Raw genomic sequence first — 22,663 nt, forward strand, 5'->3', positions numbered from 1 at the left:
AGACTGCATTCTCACTGTCACATCACACTCTGCCATGACCCAGCTATTGCCCGGGCACAAAGCAGAGAACAACAGAGAGTGGACTGACCATTTTGCATTGTCGTCAATCAGTTTACCTGCTCAGTATTCAAGTGGTATGAGCAGCCAGACCTCGGACAATGCCATTCTCTTGCATTGTCACATTGTAAAATAACTTAGTGCAACAGCAGATTCTGTTTATTTTGCACCTTTAACTTATTCGAACATCCCAAGGCATTACAGAGCATTATTTTCAATCGAGATTTGACAGCAAGCCACATAAATTAGGGCCAGAGACTCAAAGTTTGGACGAAGAGGGAATATTTTCAAGGGTGCACAGACAGATGGTGATACAAAGTGGTTTACAGGGGACTCCAGAGCTTAGTGCCTTGATAGTTAATTTCACAGACTGGAAAGAAATGTAGGACAAGAAGCACAGTGTTGATGGATGTACGGGATTTGGTGTAAGTTTGGATATAGGAAGCAGAGTCTCAGATGAGTTAAAGTTTATGGAGGAGATAAGACTGGCAACAAGAGCAGCTAACAACACATTCTCTTCAAGTCGCTAACAGCAGACCAAGAAATATGTTTGTGATTTCAGAGGTCTGTAGTTCTCACTTTAGTTTTCATTCAGAAAGAGTATAAGGTGTAATTCTAGGGGAAAGAAATTGTGAGATCAAATGATGAAGACAGAAATATTCTTGCATTTCTACAGGGCTTTCACAAGCTCAGGAGCTCACAAAGCACTTCATGGCTAATAATTTATTCTAGATATACAGTAATTGTTGTAATATGCAAATGATGGCAGCCAAGTTATGCACAGCAAGGTCCATGAAGTAGCAATATTTGACTGGATAACTTGTTTTGGTGCTGCTTTTAGGCAGGATCCCAAAGAGATTACTCCTACACCTCCATGTTTCTGCCCTGGTGGTAGTAGCAGGTACCTGAGAACACAGGTGGAGCCTTCAAAACCTCATCTAAACAACGCTAACTCCGACAGTGCAGTGCACTCTCAGTAGGTGCACTGCAGAGTCAACCTGGGTAATTCTTCACGACTGTCAATTCTTTGGAGTTTGGCCTCAAACCCACAACATTTAAGCTCAGAGGCAAGAGTGCTACCACTTTAACAAGGCTGATACTTTATAAAATCTTTATCATTTATTACCGCTATTACAATTATCATTATTTTGCTAACTGAACCACGTCAGAACATTTTTTTATCAACGTTTATTTCTTTCAGGGTTGACTCATTGGAAACTGTATTCCCTAGGGAATAGCAGATAAGAACATAAGAACTAGGAGCAGGAGTAGGCAATTCAGTTCCTTGAGCCTGCTCTGTCATTCAACATGATCATGGCTGATCTTGCCTTGGCCTCTGCTGCACTTTCCTGTCTGCTCCCCATAAACTTTCAACCTGTTACTAAACAAAATCTTTGTCCTCCTTAACTTTATTCAGTGTCCCGACGTCCACCACACACTGGGATAGTGAATTCCACTGATTCAGGACCCCTTGAGACAAGTACTGCCTCCTCATCTCTATTTTAAATCTGCCACCCCTTAGCCTAAAACTATGACTTCTCATTCTATATTGCCTGACAGGGAAATCATCCTCTCCTATCTCCACTTTGTCTATCCCCTTTAGCATTTTAATCAAATTTCTACTCAGTGTTCTAAAGGATGCTAAAGATACTTTGGTTTCGATCCCGTCTACATAGATGCAGTGGAAGTCATCTTCCTGTGCTGGCTTTTTGAATTCAGTGGGAACTTTCATTTGTGCAATCGTGCATTAGCCTAAGTAAAGTGCTCATAATCTGGTACAGTTTATCTTCAATTTCGTTCAATGGCAATGAGGTTAAGTGGAACTGAAAGCAGAATCACAGCATTTTGAATTTGTAAAAGGAGCTTAAAGTGTATTGTTAGAGTAATGAGGAGAGCTTTATCCTGCACCAGGTTTTGCTGTACATGGCGTGGGAGTTGACGTATCCTGCGACTGCATACCCCCAAAATTAAAATATTCCCATCTCCACAGCTGTCATGCCTCACCTTGATAAACACAAAAGAGAACAAGGAAATAAAAAGCAAATTGACATTCTCTTGTGGGACATCAAATGAAAGATTGTGCCATTTTGATAATGAATCTAACTCTTGCTTCCAGGTAACTGAGCTGCACAGCATCAGGAACATAAGCAGGTTGCCCCGAGAGACAAAGAAACATGCTGTGGCAATTATCTTTCATGATGAAACATCAAAGACATTTGCCTGTGAGTCAGGTAAGCAATTACATGTGCCTCTACAGCTTGAGGAAGTTCAGACCATTTCACAATTGTAACCCATGCAAAATAAAAGGCTGCAAAAGCAGAAAAGTAATTGATCTGTGAGGTAATTTGATGTAAATATTTATAATAATGGTGAACCTGAGCTGCTGATTTTATAGACATGATGGCACTTGATTAATATTGAGCAAAATTAGCTTCACTTTCATTGAACAATGAAGTCTTGTCATTCTCTGACATTGTGCAAATTCTGCCTTTGGGATGCTATTATTGCATTTTGTAATGTAGTTTGTGATCTGAGCTGTGTCTTTTATAGAGCTTTGGAAGTAGTGCCAGCTGCCTCACAACTGGCACCATCATTGGAATGCAGAGAACAGGCCAAAAATGTAATTTTTGTTTTGGTATGGTGGGACTGAGCTGTGAATGATTATGATTTTATATGAAGAAATGGAAGCGGAAATGATAATTATGTTTGGAGTACATGTTCTGTAGCATTTACTGATTCAGTCATTCACTCGATAGTTAATACACTTTCTGCAAAATCTGTAAGACAGATTTAACAACATGATGTGGCAATTCACTATTTGTACAGATAAGGGACAGTATCAGTGGAGTTTCCTGTGAACAACAAATTTTTATTCTAAATACTCATATTTAGGCTAAAAATTTATACTTTTTTCCAATGCTTAACTACACATTCCCATCTTCTGAGAGTCAGAGCCATACAGCATGGAAACAGACCCTTCGGTCCAACTAGTCTATGCTAAGCCATCCCACAACCAACAGATCAGATCTAAGCTCTGCAGTCCTGCCACATCCAGTGGTAAATGGTGGTGGACAATTAAACAAGTCACTGGAGGTGGAGGCTCCACAAATAGCCCCATCCTCAGTGATGGAAGAGCCCAGCACATTAGTGCAAAAGATAAGGCTGAAGCATTTGCAGCAATCTTCAGCTAGAAGTGCCGAGTAAATGATCCATCTCAGCGTCCTCCAGTGGCCCCCAGCATGACAAATACCAGTCTTCAGCCAATTCGATTCACTCCACATTGGAGACACTGGACACTGCAAAGGCTACAGGCCCTGACAACATTCCGGCAATAGTACTGAAGACTTGTGTTCCAGAACTTACCGCTCCCCTTGCCAAGCTGTTCCAGTACAGTTACAACACTGGCAACTACCTGACAATGTGGAAAATTGCACAAGTATGTCCTGTATACAAAAAGCAGGACAAATCCACCCCGGCCAATTACTGCCCCATCAGTCTATTCTCAATCATCAGTAAAGTGATGGAAGGTGTCATCTACACTGCTATCAAGCAGCACCTGCTCAGCAATAACCTGCTCAGTGACGCTCAGTTTGGGTTCTGCCAGGGCCACTCTGCTCCTGATCTCATTACAGCCTCGGTTCAAACATGGACGAAAGAGCTGATTTCCAGAGGTGAGTTGAGAGTGACAGCTCTTGATATCAAGGCTGCATTTGACAGAGTGTGGCATCAAGGAGCCCTGGCAAAACTAGAATCAATGGGTATCGGGGGCAAACTGTCTGGTGGTTGGAGTCATACCTGACACGTAGGAAGATGGTCGTGGTTGTTGGCAGTCAATCATCTCAGCTCCAGGACATCTCTGCAGGAGGTCCTAGGCCTAGCCATCTTCAGCTGCTTCATCAATGACCTTCCCTCCATCATAAGGTCAGAAGTGGGGATGCTCGCCGATGATTGCACAATGTTCAGCACCATTCGTGACTCCTCAGATACTGAAGCAGTCCATGTTCACATGCAACAAGATCTGGACAATATCCAGGCTTGAGCTGACAAGTTGCAAGTGACATTTGCACCACACAAATGCCAGGTTATGACCATCACCAATAAGAGACATTCTAACCACTGTCCCTTGACATCCAGTGGTGTTACCATCACTGAATCCCCCACTATCAACATCCAGGGGGTTACCTTTGCCCAGAAACACAACTGAACTCACCACATTAACACAGTGGCTACAAGAGCAGGCTAGAAGCTCGGAATACTGTGGTGAGTAACTCACCTCCTGACTTCTCAAAGCCTGTCCGCCATCTATAAGGCTCAAGTCAGGAGCGTGATGGAACACTCCCCATTTGCCTATGACTGCAGCCCCAACAACTCTCAAGAAACTAGAAACCATCCAGGACAAAGCAGCCCACTTGATTGACACTACATCCACAAGCATCCACTTGCTCCACCACTGACACTCGGTAGCAGCAGTGTATACTACCTACAAGATGCACTGCAGAAATTCACCAAAGATCCTCAGACAGCACCTTCCAAACCCACGACCACTTCCATCTAGAAGGACAAGGGCATGTGGGAACACCACCACCTTTAAGTTCCCCTCCAAGTCATGCACCATCCTGACTTGGAAATATATCGCTGTCCCTTCACTGTTGCTGGGTCAAAATCCTGGAATTCCCTCCCTAATAGCATTGTGGGTCAACCCACAGCAGGTGGAGTGCAGCAGTTCAAGAGGGCAGCTCACCACCACCTTCTCAAGGGCTACTAGGGATGGGCAAGAAATGCTGGCCAGCCAGCGACACCCACATCCCACAAATGAATAGAAAAAAATTGCTGAACAGAATCCCAAACTAAACTAGTCCCACGTGCCTGCTCCTGGCCCATATCCTTCCAAACCTTTCATATTCATGTACTTATCCAAAAACGTTTTAAACGTTGTGATTGCACCCACATCCACCACTTCCTCAGGAAGTTCATTCCACATGTGAACCGCCCTTTGTGTAAAAGATTTGCCCCTCATGTCTTTTTTGAAATCTCTCTCCTCTTGCCTTAACAACGTGCCCTCTAGTCTTGATATCTCCCATTCTAGGGAAAAGACAACTACCATTAACCCTATCTATACCCCTCATTACTTTATAAACTTCTAGAAGGTCACCTCTCAACCTCCTATGCTCCAGTGAAAAAAGTCCCAACCTATCCAGCATCTCTTTATAACTCAAACCTTTTATACCTGACAACATCGTGGTAAATCTCTACTGAACCTTTTCCGGCTTAATAATATCCGTCCTGTAACTGGGCGACCAGAACTGCGCACAGTATTCCGGAAGAGGCTTCACTAATGTCCTGTACAAGCTCAATATGACTTCCCAACTCTATACTCGATGGACTGACCAAAGAAGGCAAGTGTGCTTAATGTATTTCAGAAAGAAAGTGATCAAAATATGAATGGTTTTATTCCGTATTGTCCTTTTTTTGCCTCAGTTTTTGTTGCTTCTTCATAGTATTGTCAATAACTTTTTCTTGCTTGTTTTAATATCAGTTTCTCACCCATGCAATCTATCCATTTCTCTTTCTGCTAAAATGCTAAGAAAGTTTCCTCATTCATTTTTTAAAAGGAATATGTTTGCTGAAATGCATGGCTTTTGGGAATGTGATTTGTGAGGGTATAATTTGATTAGCAGCAATAATGAAATGAGTCATGGTGCATCTGCAATGATCATTTAATTTATTTTAAGGTGCTAACGAGCCACTTGGCCAATTCAAACTAGAATATGCATTTGTTGAAACAAATTCTCTGACTACCTGTGGGGAAGCTGTTCATTTTGTGACAAGTTGTGGTGAATGTCTGCCATGTATCTTCTAGATGATACACATTGCTGATACTGTGCATTGGTAGTGGAGAGAGTGAATGTTTGTGCACATGGTGCCAGGATGCACCATTGAATGTCAGGGGGCAATGGTTAGATTGTCTCTTGTTGGAGATGATCATTGCCTGGCGCTTGTAACAATCCCACCACGCTTGCCATTTGTCAGCCCAATCCCAGATATTGTCCAGGTCACGGAATCGTAGAATCCCTCTGGTGTGGAAACAGATCCTTTGGGCCATCCAGTCCACACCAACTCTCTGAAGAACATCCTACCCAGACCCACCCCTTTACCCTATTTCTTAATCCTGCATTTCCCAGGGCTAATCCACCTAGCCTGCACATCCCTGGAAGCCATGGGCAATCTAGCATGGCCAATCCACCTAACCTGCAGATCTTTGAGCTGTGGGAGGAATCTGGTGCACCCGGATGAAACTCGCACAGACCTGGGGAGAATGTGCAAATTCCGCACAGTTGCCTGAGCCTGGAATCGAATCTGGGTCCCTGGTGCTTTGAAGCTGCCATGCTAACCACTGAGCCACCATGCTGTCCCATGCTGCATTTGGACATAGGGTGCTTCAGAATCTGAGGCATTGCGAATGGCACTTGTGAATTGTGAATTTGTAATCATCAGCGAACATTCCCACTTCAGTCTTTATGATGGGGGACAGTCATTGAAGCAGTTAAAGGGCTTTGGACACTACCCTGAGGAACTCCTGCATAGATGCCCTGGAGCTGAGACAGCTGACCTCCAGCAACTAAAATCATCTTTCTAGTTGGCTAAGTATGACTCCAAAGAGCGAAGAGTTTTACCATAATTCTCATTGATTTCAGTTTTACTAGGACACTTTGTTGTCACACTCAGTCAAATGCGTCTTTGACATTAAGGGCTGTCACTGTCATCTCACCTCACTGTTTATTCTTTTGACAATGTTTGAACCAAAGCTGTAAAGAGGTCGGGAGCGAGTGGCCCTGCTGGAACCCAAATTGGGCATCGCCTGGCAGGTTATTGCTGAGCAAGTGCTGCTTGATAACACTGATGACACTTACCACCACTTTACTGATGATCAATAGTAGACTGATGAAATGGTAATTGGTTGGGTTGGATTTAACATGCTTTTTGTGTATAGGACTAAGTGGGCAATTTTCCATATTGATGGATAAATGCCAGTGTTGTAGCTGTAGTTGATCAGCTTAATTCTGGAGCATAAGTATTCAGTACTATTCCAGAATTGCTGTCAGAGCCCATAACATTGATTGGATCTTAAGTAGTCCCGTGTTGTATCTTTACCAGCGTGACATCTCATTTTAGGTATGCCTGGTACTGCTGCTGGTGTATTGTTCTGCCATCTTCATTGAACCAGTGTTGATCCCCTGGCTTGATGGTAATGCTTGAGTGGGGGATATGCTGGGACATGAGGTTGCAGATTGTGTTTAACTAAAATTCTACTGCTGATGGCTCACAGTACCTCATGGCGTTGCTAGATTTGTTCAAAATCTATTCCATTTGGCATGGTGATAGTGCCACACAACATGATGGAGAGTATTCTCGATGTGAATGCAGGACTTCATCTCCATAAGTACTGTGCGGTGGTCACTCTAAGCGATACTGTCATGGACAGATGCACCCGAGGCAGGCAGGTTGATAAGGACGAAGTCAAATACGTTTTCCCTCTTGTTGGTTCCCTCACCACCTGCAGTCTGCAGCAGACTGAATCTAGCAGTAATATCCTTTAGGACCCGATCTGCTGGATCAGTAGTGCTGCTGACGAATCACTCTTGGTGGTGGTCATTGAAGTTCTCCACGCAGAGTACATTTTATGCCCTTGCCACCCTCCATGCCTCCTCCAATGTGTTAAACATGAAGGAATGTTGAAACAATTAATCAGCTGAGGCGTTGGTGGTACATGGTAATCAGCAACCTCTTCTAACTCTAACCTTGTCTACCCTGCAAGCCTGTACTCCTTGAATTCTGCTTTCTCCTGTATCACTAATTTTCTTTGCGTCCGCGTTTGTAGTCACAACCCCAGCTGCCTAGGTCCTCATGAAATTCCCTTTGCAAAACTTTGTTTTTGATAAACTGTGCCAACATCTCCATTTGGCTTTTGTCGATTTTTTTTTTTTTTTTTATCCTGAGTAGACATTTGCGAATCACGTAGGGATGCTCTACATCACGCTAAGTGCTATATTGATGTAAATTTTGCAAACTATTGAATGTTAAAAGCAGAATAGAGGGCATACTGGTTAAAGGTATATGCACTAAGACACTGCACTGACCCAGAGAATGATTAATGAGGATTTAGCAAGCAATTAGAAGTAAATTGTTAATGTTCCTACTGCCAAGCATTTTTAATGGGACAACCAATGTATCCCAGAAGGAGAAGCCAGTAAAAAGAATAACAATAACACTTGGAGATGGATGTACTGATTGCCCTGGAGCTCCATTTTGAGGTTCACAAGATGCGTTAGACCAGTATGCATCACTAGCAAGTTTTACTGGTTTATCCTTCTTATTCTGTATGTAACTCCCTAAATCAGGCATTCACCACCTCAATCAGTAAGTGACTGGTTTCTACTTAGTAGGAGAAAGAATATATTGTAAAAAAAATGGACCAAATCACCTTCGATTTCCTACTGGTCCCTTGTTCAAAAGCGACTATAGCACATAAGCAAAAGACACAGTATGAATGATCTTAAGAAAGTAAGGAACAGACTGCATCACAGGAGTCAATGTTTCATTAACTTGGTAGGAATTGTGCAGCAAATGTTGACTGTGTGAACAGTAGAGGAAAACCCAGAACTATTACCAGGTATCACATCATTCATATATTCTGTGATTGATTTCAGCACATCACTTAATGCACAGAGTACCCACACGGGTAAGTGTGCTCATGCATTGAACGGAGGGTAATTTTGCAAGCCTCCCAGCGTGGTGCTTCTCTGGCAGTGAATATGGTTTTAGAGATAGGAATGTGACATTGCAGCTCTAATTTTCTCATTTGCACTCACTTTTTAATAAGGTTGAGTGCTCGAGCAAATTATTACAAAATTGCCCCTTCACCCCATAATGTATCACCTGCTCTGGCTCTACACTGTTGCAAGCCTTTCTATACCTAAATCTGTCATTAGTTTTGCCCTTACTTTACAAGAGAGTAAGTTAATGACTCACCCAAAGGTTTGCTTGTTTAATGAAGTTTGTTTATTTGAAGAAGAGATTCTTGATTTAAATTACAACACGATTCCCTTGTTGCTCTTCTAGCACTAGGATGCTCTAACACTGTCTCATAATAAAATAATACTCCAATGTACTAAAACATTATAAGCAACTGGTTTTACAGTCTCCCTGAAGATGCCAACTTTTGTTGTTTGTAGATCTCCTGGTAATTGTTCAGGTTTTCTCCTGTAGATAACCTTCTTACAGTACTCAGTCAGTATCTATTCTTCATGACTGCAATATTGGTCTCTTTCGAATGCAATACTACAATTTAGGTTACTGTCTTTTATACAGCTTAAAGTCCCTTTTAGTTATATGCTTTCTCAGAAGCTGTCTTCAAGTTACAACCAGATTTTTCAGTATAACAGAAACAAATACCAAAATTGAGCAAGGTTTCCATTTTGGGTGCAGCCACTAGTTTTGACACAGGTTGCACTCAATATGCCAGTTTGCAAAACTAATTGTTTTGCTCTGGTTTCAGCTATTTTTGTTTTAGACATTCACAGAACATGACCATCCCTAATTGCCTTAGAAAAGGTAGTGAATAATTGCTGCCTTGAACTGCTACTGTCCCTGGGGTGTAGGGACACCCACAATACCGTTAAGAAAGATGTTCCAGGATTTTGATCCATTGACAGAGAAGGAACAACAATATTGTTCTAAGTCTGAATGATATGTGGCTTCGAGAGGAACTTGCAGGTTAGGGTGTCGTGGTAATATCATCAGACCACTAATCCTAAACCCCAGGTTGATGTTCTGGGAAACAGTTCAAATACCACCATGACAGATGGTGAAATTTGAATTCAGTAAGATCTGGAATCAAAAACTGCCCTAATGGTGACCACATAACCATTGTCAATCGTTGTAACCCAACTGGTTCTCAAACGTCCTTTCAGGAAGAAATCTGCCACCATTACCTGGTCTGGCCTACATGTCACTCCAGACCCACAGAAATGTGGTTAACTCTTAACTGCCATCTAACATTGTCTAACGTGCAACTTTGTTTCAGGGCAATTAGGGATGGGCAATAAATGTTGGCCCAGTCAGCAATACCCATGTCCCCTGAACAAATTATTATAAAGGAGCATTTTTCCAATGCCGTTATCCTTCTAGATGGTAGAGGTTGTAGGTTAGAACAGGCTGTTGAAGTAGTCTTGGTGAGTTACTGCTGTGCATCTTGTAGATAGTACATACTTGTCACTAAGCATCTGTGGTGAATGGAATCAAGGTTGAAGATGATGGTTTGGATGCCATTGAACAGGCTGCCTTGTCCTTGATGATATGAAGCTTCTCGAGTGTTATTGGAGTAACGCTCCTCCAGATAAAGGTAGTGCCTTGCAGGTGGTGGACAGGCTTAGAGGAGTCACTTACTGCAGAATTCCTCCTGGTAAATGTTGCTTGCCAATTATTGCCACAAACCAGGATATTTTCAAGGTCTTGCTGCACAGGGATACTGCCTCAGAATCTGAAGAGTCATAAATGTCACTGAATAATGTCTGGTCATCAGAAAACATCCGCATTTCTGATGAAGGGAAGGCTATTGAGGTAGCTGAAGATGATTGGCCCTAGGAACTCCTTTAGTGTTACCCTGAGACTGAGGTGATTCACAGCTGACAATCTCAGCCATCTTCCCTTGTGGTAGGTAAAACTCCATCCAGCAGAGAGATTTTCTTCTTGATTCTCATTAACCCCTGATTGGTCAGGTATCCTTTCTCAGTCAAATGTGATCCTGATGTCAAGCAAAATTACTTGCACCTCACCTCTGAAGCTCAGCTCTTGTTTATTTTTGGGCCAAGGCAATAATGAGGTAAGGAGCTGAGTGGCCTTGGTGGAACTCAAATCAAGTGTCATTGAGCAGGTTATTACTTTGCTAATGCCACTTCATTGCAATGTCCAAAACCCTTCCACCACTTTGCTAATGATTGCCAGGAGACTGAAAGAGCGATATTGGCTAGATTGGATTTGTCCTGCTTCTTCAGGACATTCCTTGGGAAATTTTCCCACTTGTTTGGTAGATGCCAGTGCTTGGTTTGGGGGAACAGCTAGTTCTGAAGCATGTCTTCAGTACTATTACTAGAATGTTGCCAGGCCACAGTAGTACCCACTGTTTGTAGCTGTTTCTTGTTTCTTTGTATCTGTGATGCAGGGGGCCTCAGAAGGAAGTCAGTATGGATCCTCCAGTTGGCACTTCTGGCTGAGGATGAAGGCAAATGCTTCAGCCTCATTCTTTGCCCTGAATTTCAGCCAAAAATTTAGGCATGCATATAAACATGCAGTTTCAAGCCAAAACTAAAACCTGAGTGAAGTGAGCAATAAAAAGAGTGAAATCAATGGAAATATAAATCAGGAAAGATGAATAAATTGATTTCACCTATCTTATATTATCATCCAAAGTTAAATCTTACAGCAATCTTGTTTCACAGAACACTTTGAGATCCATAAGGTTTACTCAGAAAGATAGAAAGATGGGCAGGGCATGTGGAGGTTGCTCGGGGAATGAGGGTGATGGTGGAAGGATGGGGTGTGGGGAGATTTTGAGGGAGGACCATGTTATTTTAGTTAATTTTATAATTGTCTTCACCCAATCTTACAGCAGTTGACAATTCATCCCTTCCTGTTGCCTGGAACTTGGTTCAACATTTATTCATTGAAACTGCTGCCCAATGCTAGAATGCTAGTCCAATCCCACCTCAGTACCCCCTCCAAGGTTCAAGTAATGTACCACAACCACAGCAAGTCACTATTGGCATTTCCATGTTTCACCACTTTTGATTCTGAGAGTATAGTTTGTCATTTGGATGACTTATCAAATGTCATCATATGGAACCTTGAAATTAGAAGGCTGAGTAATAAACTGCTGATAAAGTCACAACTTGGTCAACTCTACCATACAGCAGGAGCTGATTAGAAGCAAGGTGACAATAAACACACAATTTGAAGTATCAATTTACAAGCCTCTGATGAATTATTTGCAGGAGACTGAGGTGGATTCCAAAGTATTAAATTGGTTGAGTGATTCAGACAATCTGGTTGTTTGTTGGCTAATTCTTGAGTTAGGTAACTGCCTGTAAATTTTTAGGAAGGCTGAGTATTTAAATATCATGAACTTTGAGTTTTCTGTTTTGATTTTATGACTTTATGCCAAGGTCTTTGTAGAATATTTATCTATGACATAGCTACCCGTGCACCAGCTTTTTCTGGATAGTGAAACAAGGAAGATGATATAATTGCCACACGTCCTTATGGCTCTTTATTCTCAGTGGCAACTTACAAACCAAAAGTACAAGGTTTAAGCCAAATATGAAAATATTTGAAAATAGCATTGTTAAATCAATTTCTTTTCAGTTTTCAAGTCAAAATGCATTAATGATGAGGCAGAGCAGTGAGAGAGAACTAATATAATCTTGCCCTCTGAATCTCACTGCCTAACTGAATGTCCTGCCCTAGTGCCCACAAACATCTGCGAGTCAGGAATCAGTCTGTTCAGCCATGGCAATGAAGACCCAAGGCAAATGCATTGCAATCCTGAGTAGAATAGAGGAGTAGATAACAGACCTTCCCTGAAAAAGATGTTCTTCAGCCCTTTTCTACCGTTGGCTGCTTCTCAGTACTGCCCACCACCAATTAAGGAGGATGAACCACTCCACGCTCTCCTTGTGCATAGAGAACATTTAGAAAGTGCAAAGCTCTGACTTAACGAAAAACACAGCCTTTGTACATCACATACTCTATATACCAATGAGCAAAATCAGTTCATTATTCCCATGGATGCCAGAGTAAGCATGTATTCTTGGCTTCTGCTAGCTTCCTGGTTTGTTAGTCTGTGGGGCATGATTAATAGGGAACCATATGGACTAGTGCAGAGCTGTGAGGAGGCCCATCCCTTACATAAACTGATAAAGGTGTGATCCCAATAGTATCCAGATACTGCTCTTATTATTTAAAATCATGCAGGCGATGACAAATTCTCTAGGAACTCAACTTATGCATTCATCCACAGAAATCTATGAGCTCACTCTTGTTGAGGGGCTCAAGGTGATTGAGCTTTGCTATCTGCTCTGCCTAAGGTGAATGCATTCTGTGGTGCCCTGTGGTATAATCCAGTGCTTCAGAACCTTGACATTGATGGAGACATTCACCTGGAGGAGCAGAAAGATTCAACAGATGAAGATCAAACTGCAACAGACAACAGTCCAGTCTTTTGAATGTAGAGTCAGGGAGATCCAAGCCTCTCACCTTTTGCAGCTGTTGAAAGAGGCAGCTTCCAAAAAGGAGCCCATCTTTTCTCTGATTCTCCTTCTACTGCTCCTTGTTTCTGATTCCGCTTAATGATCCTATGGCCAGACAAATTCCAAACTGAAGTCTGAACTGATAGATAATTTTTTGTTTCATTTTTACTTAACGTAGCAGTCAGTCACTGAAACATACTCTCACGCATTTCTTCACAACAGAAGTTTATTACACAAAGGAAGAAAACAAACAAAAAATATTATTGCGATATAGAACGCAGTCTTGAGGCATGCAGCCAAAGAAGGTGTTCATCTATTCCCAAAGCTGCTACTTTACAGTGATTCAGATCCAGAGAAATTATTGCTTCATATTAAATCTTTAAGTTTGACACAGCTGATTCTCCTCAGTTCTTTGCTATGAACTCGCAAAATTTTCTTACATGATTAATTACAAAACTGAGAGGTTAGACTTTCTTTTTGATAGCCTGCAGGTTTCTAACCAAGCATTTTTAGAATCCCTACAGTGTGCAAGCAGGCCATTCAGCCCAATAAGTCCACACCGACCCTCCAAAGAGCATCCCACCGAGGCACCCATCCCTACCCTATCCCTGTAACCCTGCATTTTCCAGGGCTAATCCACCTAGCTTGAACATCCCTGGACGCTATGGACAATTTAGCACGGCCAATTCACCTAACCTGCACATCTTTGGACTGTGGGAGGAAATCGGAGCACCTGGAAGAAACCCATGGAGACATGGGGAGAACATATAAACTCCACACAGTCACTAGAGGGTGGAATCGAACCTGGGCACCTTGAACTATGAGGTATCAATGCTAACCAGTGAACCACTGTACTGCCCACCCCTGGTATGAAAGTTGCACAAACTAAATTTTTCTGCTGAATTAAGTGTGCTTTCTCTGGCCAATTCTATATTCCTTTTTTAGGAGGTAGATATTCACTTCTGACCTGAGTCAGGTCTCCTCCAAGCTGTCCAAGAACTTTTAATCTCTGGATTTTTAAAGGTAAAATCAATCCTTGATTATCCTGAACTACAAACAAGTTAATGTCCCTCAAAATTTATTCTACCTTTTGTAAACCATCACAATCACAATTAAAAGTAGTCTTTCAATAACACTCCAGAGGCCTGTGCTCTCTGGATCATACTCGATTAGGTCACTGTTCAGAAAGCATGTCTGATCTATGTATTTTTTCTTAAACCCTTCAGAAAAAGAACCAGCCTCACATGCCATTATTTTAAAATTCTCTAGCTATCAGACACCTTTCATCAAAAGTTTTTAAAAAAGTGACTTTTTTGAATGGTTAGAGACTGAGTATAATTGTGCGTGAATCACAGAGTGAATATGCAGGTACAATAAACAGTTAAGAAGGCAAATAATATGTTAGCATTTGTTACTTGAAAGGTCTTGAGGTATATGGATATGGAAATTTTACTACAGTTGTACAGGGCCTTAATGAAATCACACCTGGAGTACTGAATGCCGTTTTGGATTCTTTGCACTTGTCTAAACAAAGTGTAAATAAGGTTTGCCAAATTAATTACTGGGATGAGATGATTAGTCTATGAGAAGAAATGGAGTAGGCAGAGCCTATAATTACCTGGACTTCAGAAGAGCCAAAGGGATCCAGTTGAAACACACAAAATTCTTAAGGAGCTTTCCAGAAGGAAATGCTGAAAAAAATATTCTAGAACATGGAGTCATGTGATCTGAATAATTGATCAGCCATTTAGGACTGAGATGAAGACACATTTCTTCACTCAACAGAGTGTAAGTCTTTAAGATTCTTTACCCCAGTGCGTTGTGGATGCTCAACTGTTCAATATAATCAATGCAGAGGTCAATAAACTTTTGAGTACTACAAGAATTAGGAGGTATGGACATAGTACAGGAAGGTGCAGTTCTAATTGAAGAGCATCCATGATTTGTTTGAATGGTTGAAAAGCTTAATTTGATTCCAGTGTCTTCTGTTCTTATACGGGAGACCATTGACCAGCTCTTCCCATTATTCTTCATGGTCTTTTTGTCTCTGTCTGGCTGTATTCACCTACTTGTGTTAATTGCTAAACTATAATGGAACATTCCAACTCAAGGGTTGTATTTTGAATTGCTGGCAGAATCAATTTAAAATTGGGGTTCTGGGAATCACATTGATATAACAGACTCCAGGACAGTTCGCATTTTCAAAGCGAGGTCAGGGAAGGATCAGGGAACCCACTCCCATCCAATTAACAACCACTAAGGCCCTTTTGGATAATGCAAAATACTGTGGGTGCTGAAATGTGAACCAGAGAACGCAGGAGAAACTCAACAGGTCTGGCAGCACCTATGAAGAGAGGAGCAGAGTTAATGTTTTGAGTCTGGTATGACTTTTATGAAGAATGGTCATATCAGATGTGAAACGTTAACTTTGCTTCTTTCTCCACAAATGTCAGACTTGCTGAGTTTCTCCAATGTCCATTGGGATCTTGTTCACAGTATGGGCAGATCAACAGTGTAATATTCAATAGAGAGTTTACTAAACCTTTACAGGTTGAGGCACACTCATAACCAACTAACTGGGTTTCTGCAAAGGAAGTTTTGTTTTTCACATTTACAACTACCATGCCCTGAGATGTCCTGCATAAGACCATTCTATCACCTCAGCTTTGCACATTCTAACTCCATCCTGTGCTGATCCTTTGTGCTGCCTGACCCTCTTCAAGAAGGCAGTGGCAAATCCCATCATGGCTTCCATCTGCCTTTGCCTATGGCACAAGACAGGCAGCTGTAATTTTCTGGAGACACTCAGTGACACCAATTCCGTGAAAAGCTTGCCTGAAGTCCAATTAGAACATTCGCATTTTAAAATGTCACACGGGGTATGCAGTTGCAACACTGATTTGGAACCCAGAATTTATGGTGGTGTTGGGTTCCTTCTCCCTTCTCCCTGCCCCCTCACCCCTCACCCCTCACAATAATCTGGCCCTGGTCTCTCTTTCAGTAGTAATGACCAACCCATTCACTCATTGTTTCAGCACCGATTTAAAGGTCTTTCTCTCTGTTGGTAATTCTGACCACTCCATGTCATTTGGGGCTTTCCAAAGTGAGGGTTGTGACCCCAAGATGCTTCACAAGCATCAAGGTGGCCGTGGAACTATACTCTTCTCCACCCCAGCTCTCTCAGGCTTTTTATCCCCTGTCTCCTGCCCTTAGGGCTTTCATTGAGCGGTCATGACAATTTTGAAGTCTTGAAATGGGGTCACAGTGAGGAAAAGTTTGTGAAAACACTGTTGTAGTTATTTCTGTGATACATCTACTACCCTTTGTTGTTTTTCGCTGGAGAATCTGAATTCACTCTTTACTGCAGCTAATTACATCTTCCAAGGATCTTGAGGTTATATAGGTGTTTATTAATTATAGCCCTTTGACAAAAAGCTGAGCTGTGATCTCCGGCCGGTTCTCACCATGTTAAATGTCAGTAGTAACTTTGGTTTAATGAGGACCAGCTCTTGGAATTTTATACTCTTTTGTATTTTTGTTGATGTAAAGGTATCTGCTTCCAACAGTAATTGCCTTTTGTTTGTCCAATTTCATGAAAATTCTTTTGAAACTTGCAAAGAAATCTGTTCTCTTTCTGTCACCTCATGCTAATTATTTAGTTCCATGCTGCCCTGATCAGGGGATTTACTTGGATTGTCCAAATTGCCTCACCTCTTCAATGGGGAGTAAAAATTGAACACGTTCTAAAGTGGTTGTTTGATCCAATCCTATCACTTTAGTGCTTGGTGGGAAAGGTGAATATTATTCCAAGTGCCTTTTGACATTTACAACTAAGCTTTTGTATTTTAATTTCTGTGAAGAAAACCTCTGATATGCCCTAGACCACAACTTCTCCTAGGGAAGTCATTGTTAGCCATAACATGGCAGCTAGACATTAGTGTGGTACTGAAGAAATACTGCAATGATCTTTAATGAAATAATAATTAATGTCATCTAGAACCTCCAAAGTTTTCAGCCTCCAAAGCATCCCCTAGACACCATCCTGTTTGACACCATGCTGTTCATTTCCATTTAGCCAGTTGCAGCAGGGCAAAATATAGGAAAGCTTTGGATCAATTGAAATCTTTGACCTGAACTAATTAATGATTACAAAGAATTCAAAACATGAACAGGTCATTCAGCCCGCTAGTCTCTGCTTTATAGGAACATCTTCTCAGTCCTCCCTGTGTAATCTTATCAGTATGTCCTCCTTCGTGTGCTCATCCAGCATTCCCTTAACTGCATCTGTGCTAATCATCTTGACCACTGTTTGGCCCGTATTTCATTCTAGGGTATCTGTGTTCCCTAGAAGTCAAGCTGTCTTCCAGGCATGGGTAATGGTCAGTTAGTTTTTCTTTCTGAACATGGTGGGCACAGACTTCAATCCTGAAATGTGTACATGCCTCTTGCTTGGTATACTGGGGGCTTTATAGGTCTGTTAGTACCCATAAAACAGGCACTGCAAGACAGATTTCATTAACCTTGATATGTGATTAACACAAGGAGATTTTTCAGAGTGATAACATCCTTTCTATTGTTTCTGAACTGATATGGTAACAGATTTGTTTGCTGGCCTTTATCTTTTGGGGCAACTTCTCATTATTTCATATTTATTTCCACAGCTCCAGCCATTTTTCTCTCTGTCAAATATTAAAGGATCTTGAGTGTATAGAGATTAACCTCCATAATCCTGAATTTGAGTTGCTATCAAAAACGTGTTACTATGGAATCTTTACAGGACTTTCCAATTCTCCTGCAATATGAATCAGGATATTTCCCCCTGGATTCCGTCAACTTCTCATCAACAAACCCAAGGAATGTTAAAAATTCCTAGCAGTTGTAGTTTAAACCAAAAAAACCTCCCTTTCGGCCAAATGGCTTAAAATAGAAAGCCTCAACACTTCAGTAGCTTCACTGAGTCTCGTTAATAGTGATATTTGGGCTGGTGTCAGAACAGATCTGCAGCCTGCTGCTTTGATCTTTCCGTTGTCAATGTGTGGACAGCAGAGAGGTATCTTTTGGGAATGGTGGTCTGTCAGGAGCAGTTCAGACTTTCAGTACATTCGTTTGTTTCTTTGTAAGAGCACCTTGACTCACTACAGGAATCAGCAGTTTCATGATATCCTACGAGGTCAAAGAAATTATGGATCATTGCAGTGGAATACTAGGCACTACACAAATGTTCCATATTCAGATTACTACGTGGAATTTGTTTGAATTGTATAAAGTATGTTACCATAAATTGCTTAGAATATAGAACTCAATATCGCATGGATCATTCAGGCAATAAGCATTGATGCATTTTAGGGGAAATGAGATAAGGATGAGGGAGAGAGGTGTGGAAGGAAATTGGTGACTGTGTTTGATAAAGTGGGTTGGGAATCGGCTTATATATATTATGCTAGAAATTTCATGTAATTCTATCTTTGGAGTATTTTTGTATCTTAATGCAAAACTAAAAGCAGAGCGAGTGATAACTTATTTTCTGGAAAACTGCATCTTAAAGGTGGCAAAATTGTTCTATTAGATTTATTTGAAGGGATCACAGTAGAATATTTACCTTTACAGAGCTTTGTCTTTCCAGGCAGTGCAATCAATCACTTTCAGGAGGCTGTCTTTGAAGATACGACTGTCTGTACAATCCATCCTCCGGTATCTTGTACCTTTCTGAAGATGTGTTCAGCAACCTTTGTTTCTGTCACTCTTGTTTTCTAAACGTGAGATTTTACTACATTTTTGACAACACTGAGAAAAGGTACAGACTCCACACAGTTAGGATAGATCTTGGCTTGTACAAAAGGAGTGATAACAAGTCAGTCAATGCTTTTCAAATTCTTTGACACTTATTTCAATTGAACACCCATTTTGTCACTATCGCAGAAAGTCAGCATCTACACTGGCAGCCCAGAAGAGACCATCTTTGGCCACATCTTCCAATGTGTATTTTTTAATTGGAAAAGGTGTGACCTTCCTTTCTGCAGATTCGTTACCTCATTATTTCCAGATTTCAAGGAGGGAAGATTTTTGCAAGATAAGGTCACAGTGTTACTACAACACAAAGGGGCACTATTTGGTCCATCAAGTCCCTACCTATTCTCTAGATGTAATCAGCGTAGACCTAGTGCCTTGCTCTATTGCCCCAATCTTGCAGATTTGTTTCTTTCAAGTGCCTATTCAGTTTAATTTTGAAATTATTCATTATCTGTTGTTTCCAGCACCTCCGTAGGCATTGAGTTCAGGTCATTGCCAGTCGCTATATGAAAGTGTGCTTTCTCACTTCTTGCCCTCATCTCTTGCCTATACCATTAAATATGTTTTCCTCTTACCTGTGTTGTCATTGACATTTGAGTGTCATGCCAAATGTCATATGTGACCAGGCTTTTACCAATTATAACAGCAAAGAGCCTTGTTTCTGAAGTTACAGTTAAACCAGTCTTCAGTGTTGTCTAATTGTGTCCTCTGGTGTTCTCTGTTTCTCTCTTCTTCTATCAGTCCTTCCAGTGGTGATTAGGCATTTCAACCCTTCTGCCTTCAAGTCCCTTCTAGCCCTTGTAACATCAGCTTATGGGAACAGTTTCTGCTTGTCCACCCTATGCAAATCTGTCATAATCTTGCACACCTCTTATCATCCTTCTCAATTTGGGGGGAAGGCAAGGGCCTAGTGGTATTATCACTGGACTGAGACCCAGACCCTGGATGTTCTGGGGATCTGGGTTCGAATCCTGCCGTGGCTGATGGTGGAATTTGAATTCAATAATAATCTTGAATTAAGAGTCTAATGATGACCATGAAACCATTGCCGATTGTCAGGAAAAACCCATCTGGTTCACTAATGCTCTTTAGGGAAGGAAATCGGCCAACCTTACCTGGTCTGGCCTGCATGTGACTCCAGACCCACAGCAATGTGGTTGACTCTTAACTGCCCTCTGGGCAATTAGGGATGGGCAACAAACGCTGCCTAGCCAGTGATGCCCTCGTCCCGTGAATGAATAAAGAAAAAGAATCTCCTTCGCATGAGTAAGGACAACTCCAGCTTCTCCAACCTAACCTTGCAACTAAAGTTGTCCGTATTTTGAACCATTCTTGTAAATCTCCTCAGTACCTGCTCACATTCTTGTTAAAGTATTCCAACTGGACATGGATATAAAGCTATAGTTTTGGCATAGCCAGAGCTTTAAAAACATCTGTGGAGAGAAATCAGAGTTAATGTTTCGGGTTGAGTAACCCTTCCTCAGAACTGTGGAACGGAGAACTCCTCCATCCTGAAGAAGGGTCACTCGACCTGAAATATTAACTTTGATTTCTCTCCACAGATGCTTCCAGACCCGCTGAGCTTTTCCAAGATTTCTGTTTTTGTTTCTGATTTACAGCATCTGCAGTTCATTTGATTTTAAGATTTTGAGGAATATGGGCCAAGCACCGGCAAATGGGACTAGTTCAGTTTTGGAAAACCTGGTTGTCATGGATGAGTTGGACCGTTGGCTCTGTTTCTGTGGTGTATGACTCTATAAGTATCAGATAACTAATCGATAATGAGCATTCATAGAGGAACGCAACGTTACCTTGCTATTAGCTCTGGTCTTTTGCCACTGATGGGGAAATATAAGGCATGAATACCTACCCTCAAACCTGCTCCCCTATGTATAGAACACACCACCTACTCCAGACTTATTTCCTTGTGCTGAGTTTTCAGCAATGAATAGAAAACTACATAATTGGACTGGCAGATATTAAACATATAATCTCCAGTGATCAGCTGAGTATTGGACATTGTTGCATTTTTTCAGGGAGACTGAGGATGTCCTTGGAGTACTTCCTGTGTCCTCATCGTAACTGTTTGCTGTGGGTAGTCAAAGTAGAGAGCTTGCATTTGGGACGAATGTATCCGGCATGTTGATGATCTGGGCCATCTAAAAATTGCCAGTGCCTTGCTCCTGGGGATGGTAGCTTAAGAGACCAGACTGTCACCAGAAAGACTATCCTTCCTATTGGACTTTCAGATTATTGTGGAACAATGCAACTTCTCCACTGACTTCTGGGAATCTCTTTTGTCTAAGTCCACTCGTACTGGAGAGAAAACACCCACAAAGGTGCCAACTTTTTCAAACTTCTCTGATAGGCTCAGATGGAGACCAAACACAAACCGAAGAAGGATATTGTGTGAAAATCTGAGTATCCCACAAATTCCACCTGCCTTACCTGTGGCAGGTTATGCAGGTCCTGCATTGGAATGCTTGGTAAGTTCAAGACCCACTACTGACTGTAAGCATGTCATCCCCAGTCTCGAAAGGCTGTCTAAGAAACAGCTGACGCATTGCATTCTTCAGTGTACGCGCATACAGCAAATACTTTGTAATATGGGTGACATCTAACAGGCGCACATTCTTCACTAGTTTATCAGGTGTTGAACACTGATCTGCCAAACATAATACGCAGAGTCACTCTCACATTATTAGTGCAATAGACCGATGCAGAACAAATGCATTTCCCTCACACATTCTTCAGGAAGATTTCGTGCCCACAAATCTGAAAATTGTCAAGAGCATTCCCTTAATCTCTAAGGTTTGCGTTTCTGATCCCATAGACTGGGGAAGGTATGCTAGATGTTTTCAGAATCACAAAGAATTGATATGGTAAATACAACAAAGTGCTTCTGCTGGTACTAGGATTAACAGCCACAGGGCACAGCTTTAAGACGTTAGAACCAGAGATGAGTTGAGGGGGATTGCTTTTACACAGTGAGATGTATGATCTAGAATGAACTGTTTAAAAAGGTGGTGGGAGCAGATTCAGAAATAACTTCTAAAGAGAATTGGCTCGTTATAAGATAGCTGATTCAAAGATCCAGCTGAATGGCCATCTTCTGTGTTGAACGATCTTATAAATCACCCTCCTGTTTCACAATTCGATTTTAAGAAAATGCTTCAATTGTAAAGGAGTAAACTACACTTAATAGACTCTGTACCAGACTCCTCATGCTGCATGTTATACGGCTTCTACATTTTTTGCCTCTGCCGCATGCTGTGGCAATTGTTTCTTTGCATTTGTTGCTTGTCTACTGGTGAGTGGTTGCCAAAGCTCAAAAGATACTTAGGAGGAGAAAAAAGATAAAAGCTTTGATTTACAATGATCTAAGCTGATGGCCATATTCTGAATGAATTCGTTCATGTATATCGCCTTAATTCATATGCCTCACTAAAATGCTATTTTGACCACGCAGAAAATTTACTATTTTAGAAAAAAACCTGAAGAAGTTAATGTAG

General features: G+C 41.5%; 1 protein-coding gene across 1 annotated transcript in view; it reads left to right on the top strand.

Moving 5' to 3' along the window:
• The window catches only part of LOC109925306 (docking protein 6-like), a 383,122-nt gene that overhangs the window by 210,447 nt on the left and 150,012 nt on the right, over positions 1-22,663 (top strand). Inside the window, exon 3 of the mRNA XM_048596077.1 lies at positions 2,174-2,288. Within this exon, the coding sequence (XP_048452034.1) occupies positions 2,174-2,288 (115 nt within the window). The remainder of the gene's footprint in view (positions 1-2,173; positions 2,289-22,663) is intronic.

The sequence above is a fragment of the Rhincodon typus genome, chromosome 4, assembly GCF_021869965.1.
Source record: "Rhincodon typus isolate 14 chromosome 4, sRhiTyp1.1, whole genome shotgun sequence".
NCBI lineage: Eukaryota > Metazoa > Chordata > Chondrichthyes > Orectolobiformes > Rhincodontidae > Rhincodon > Rhincodon typus.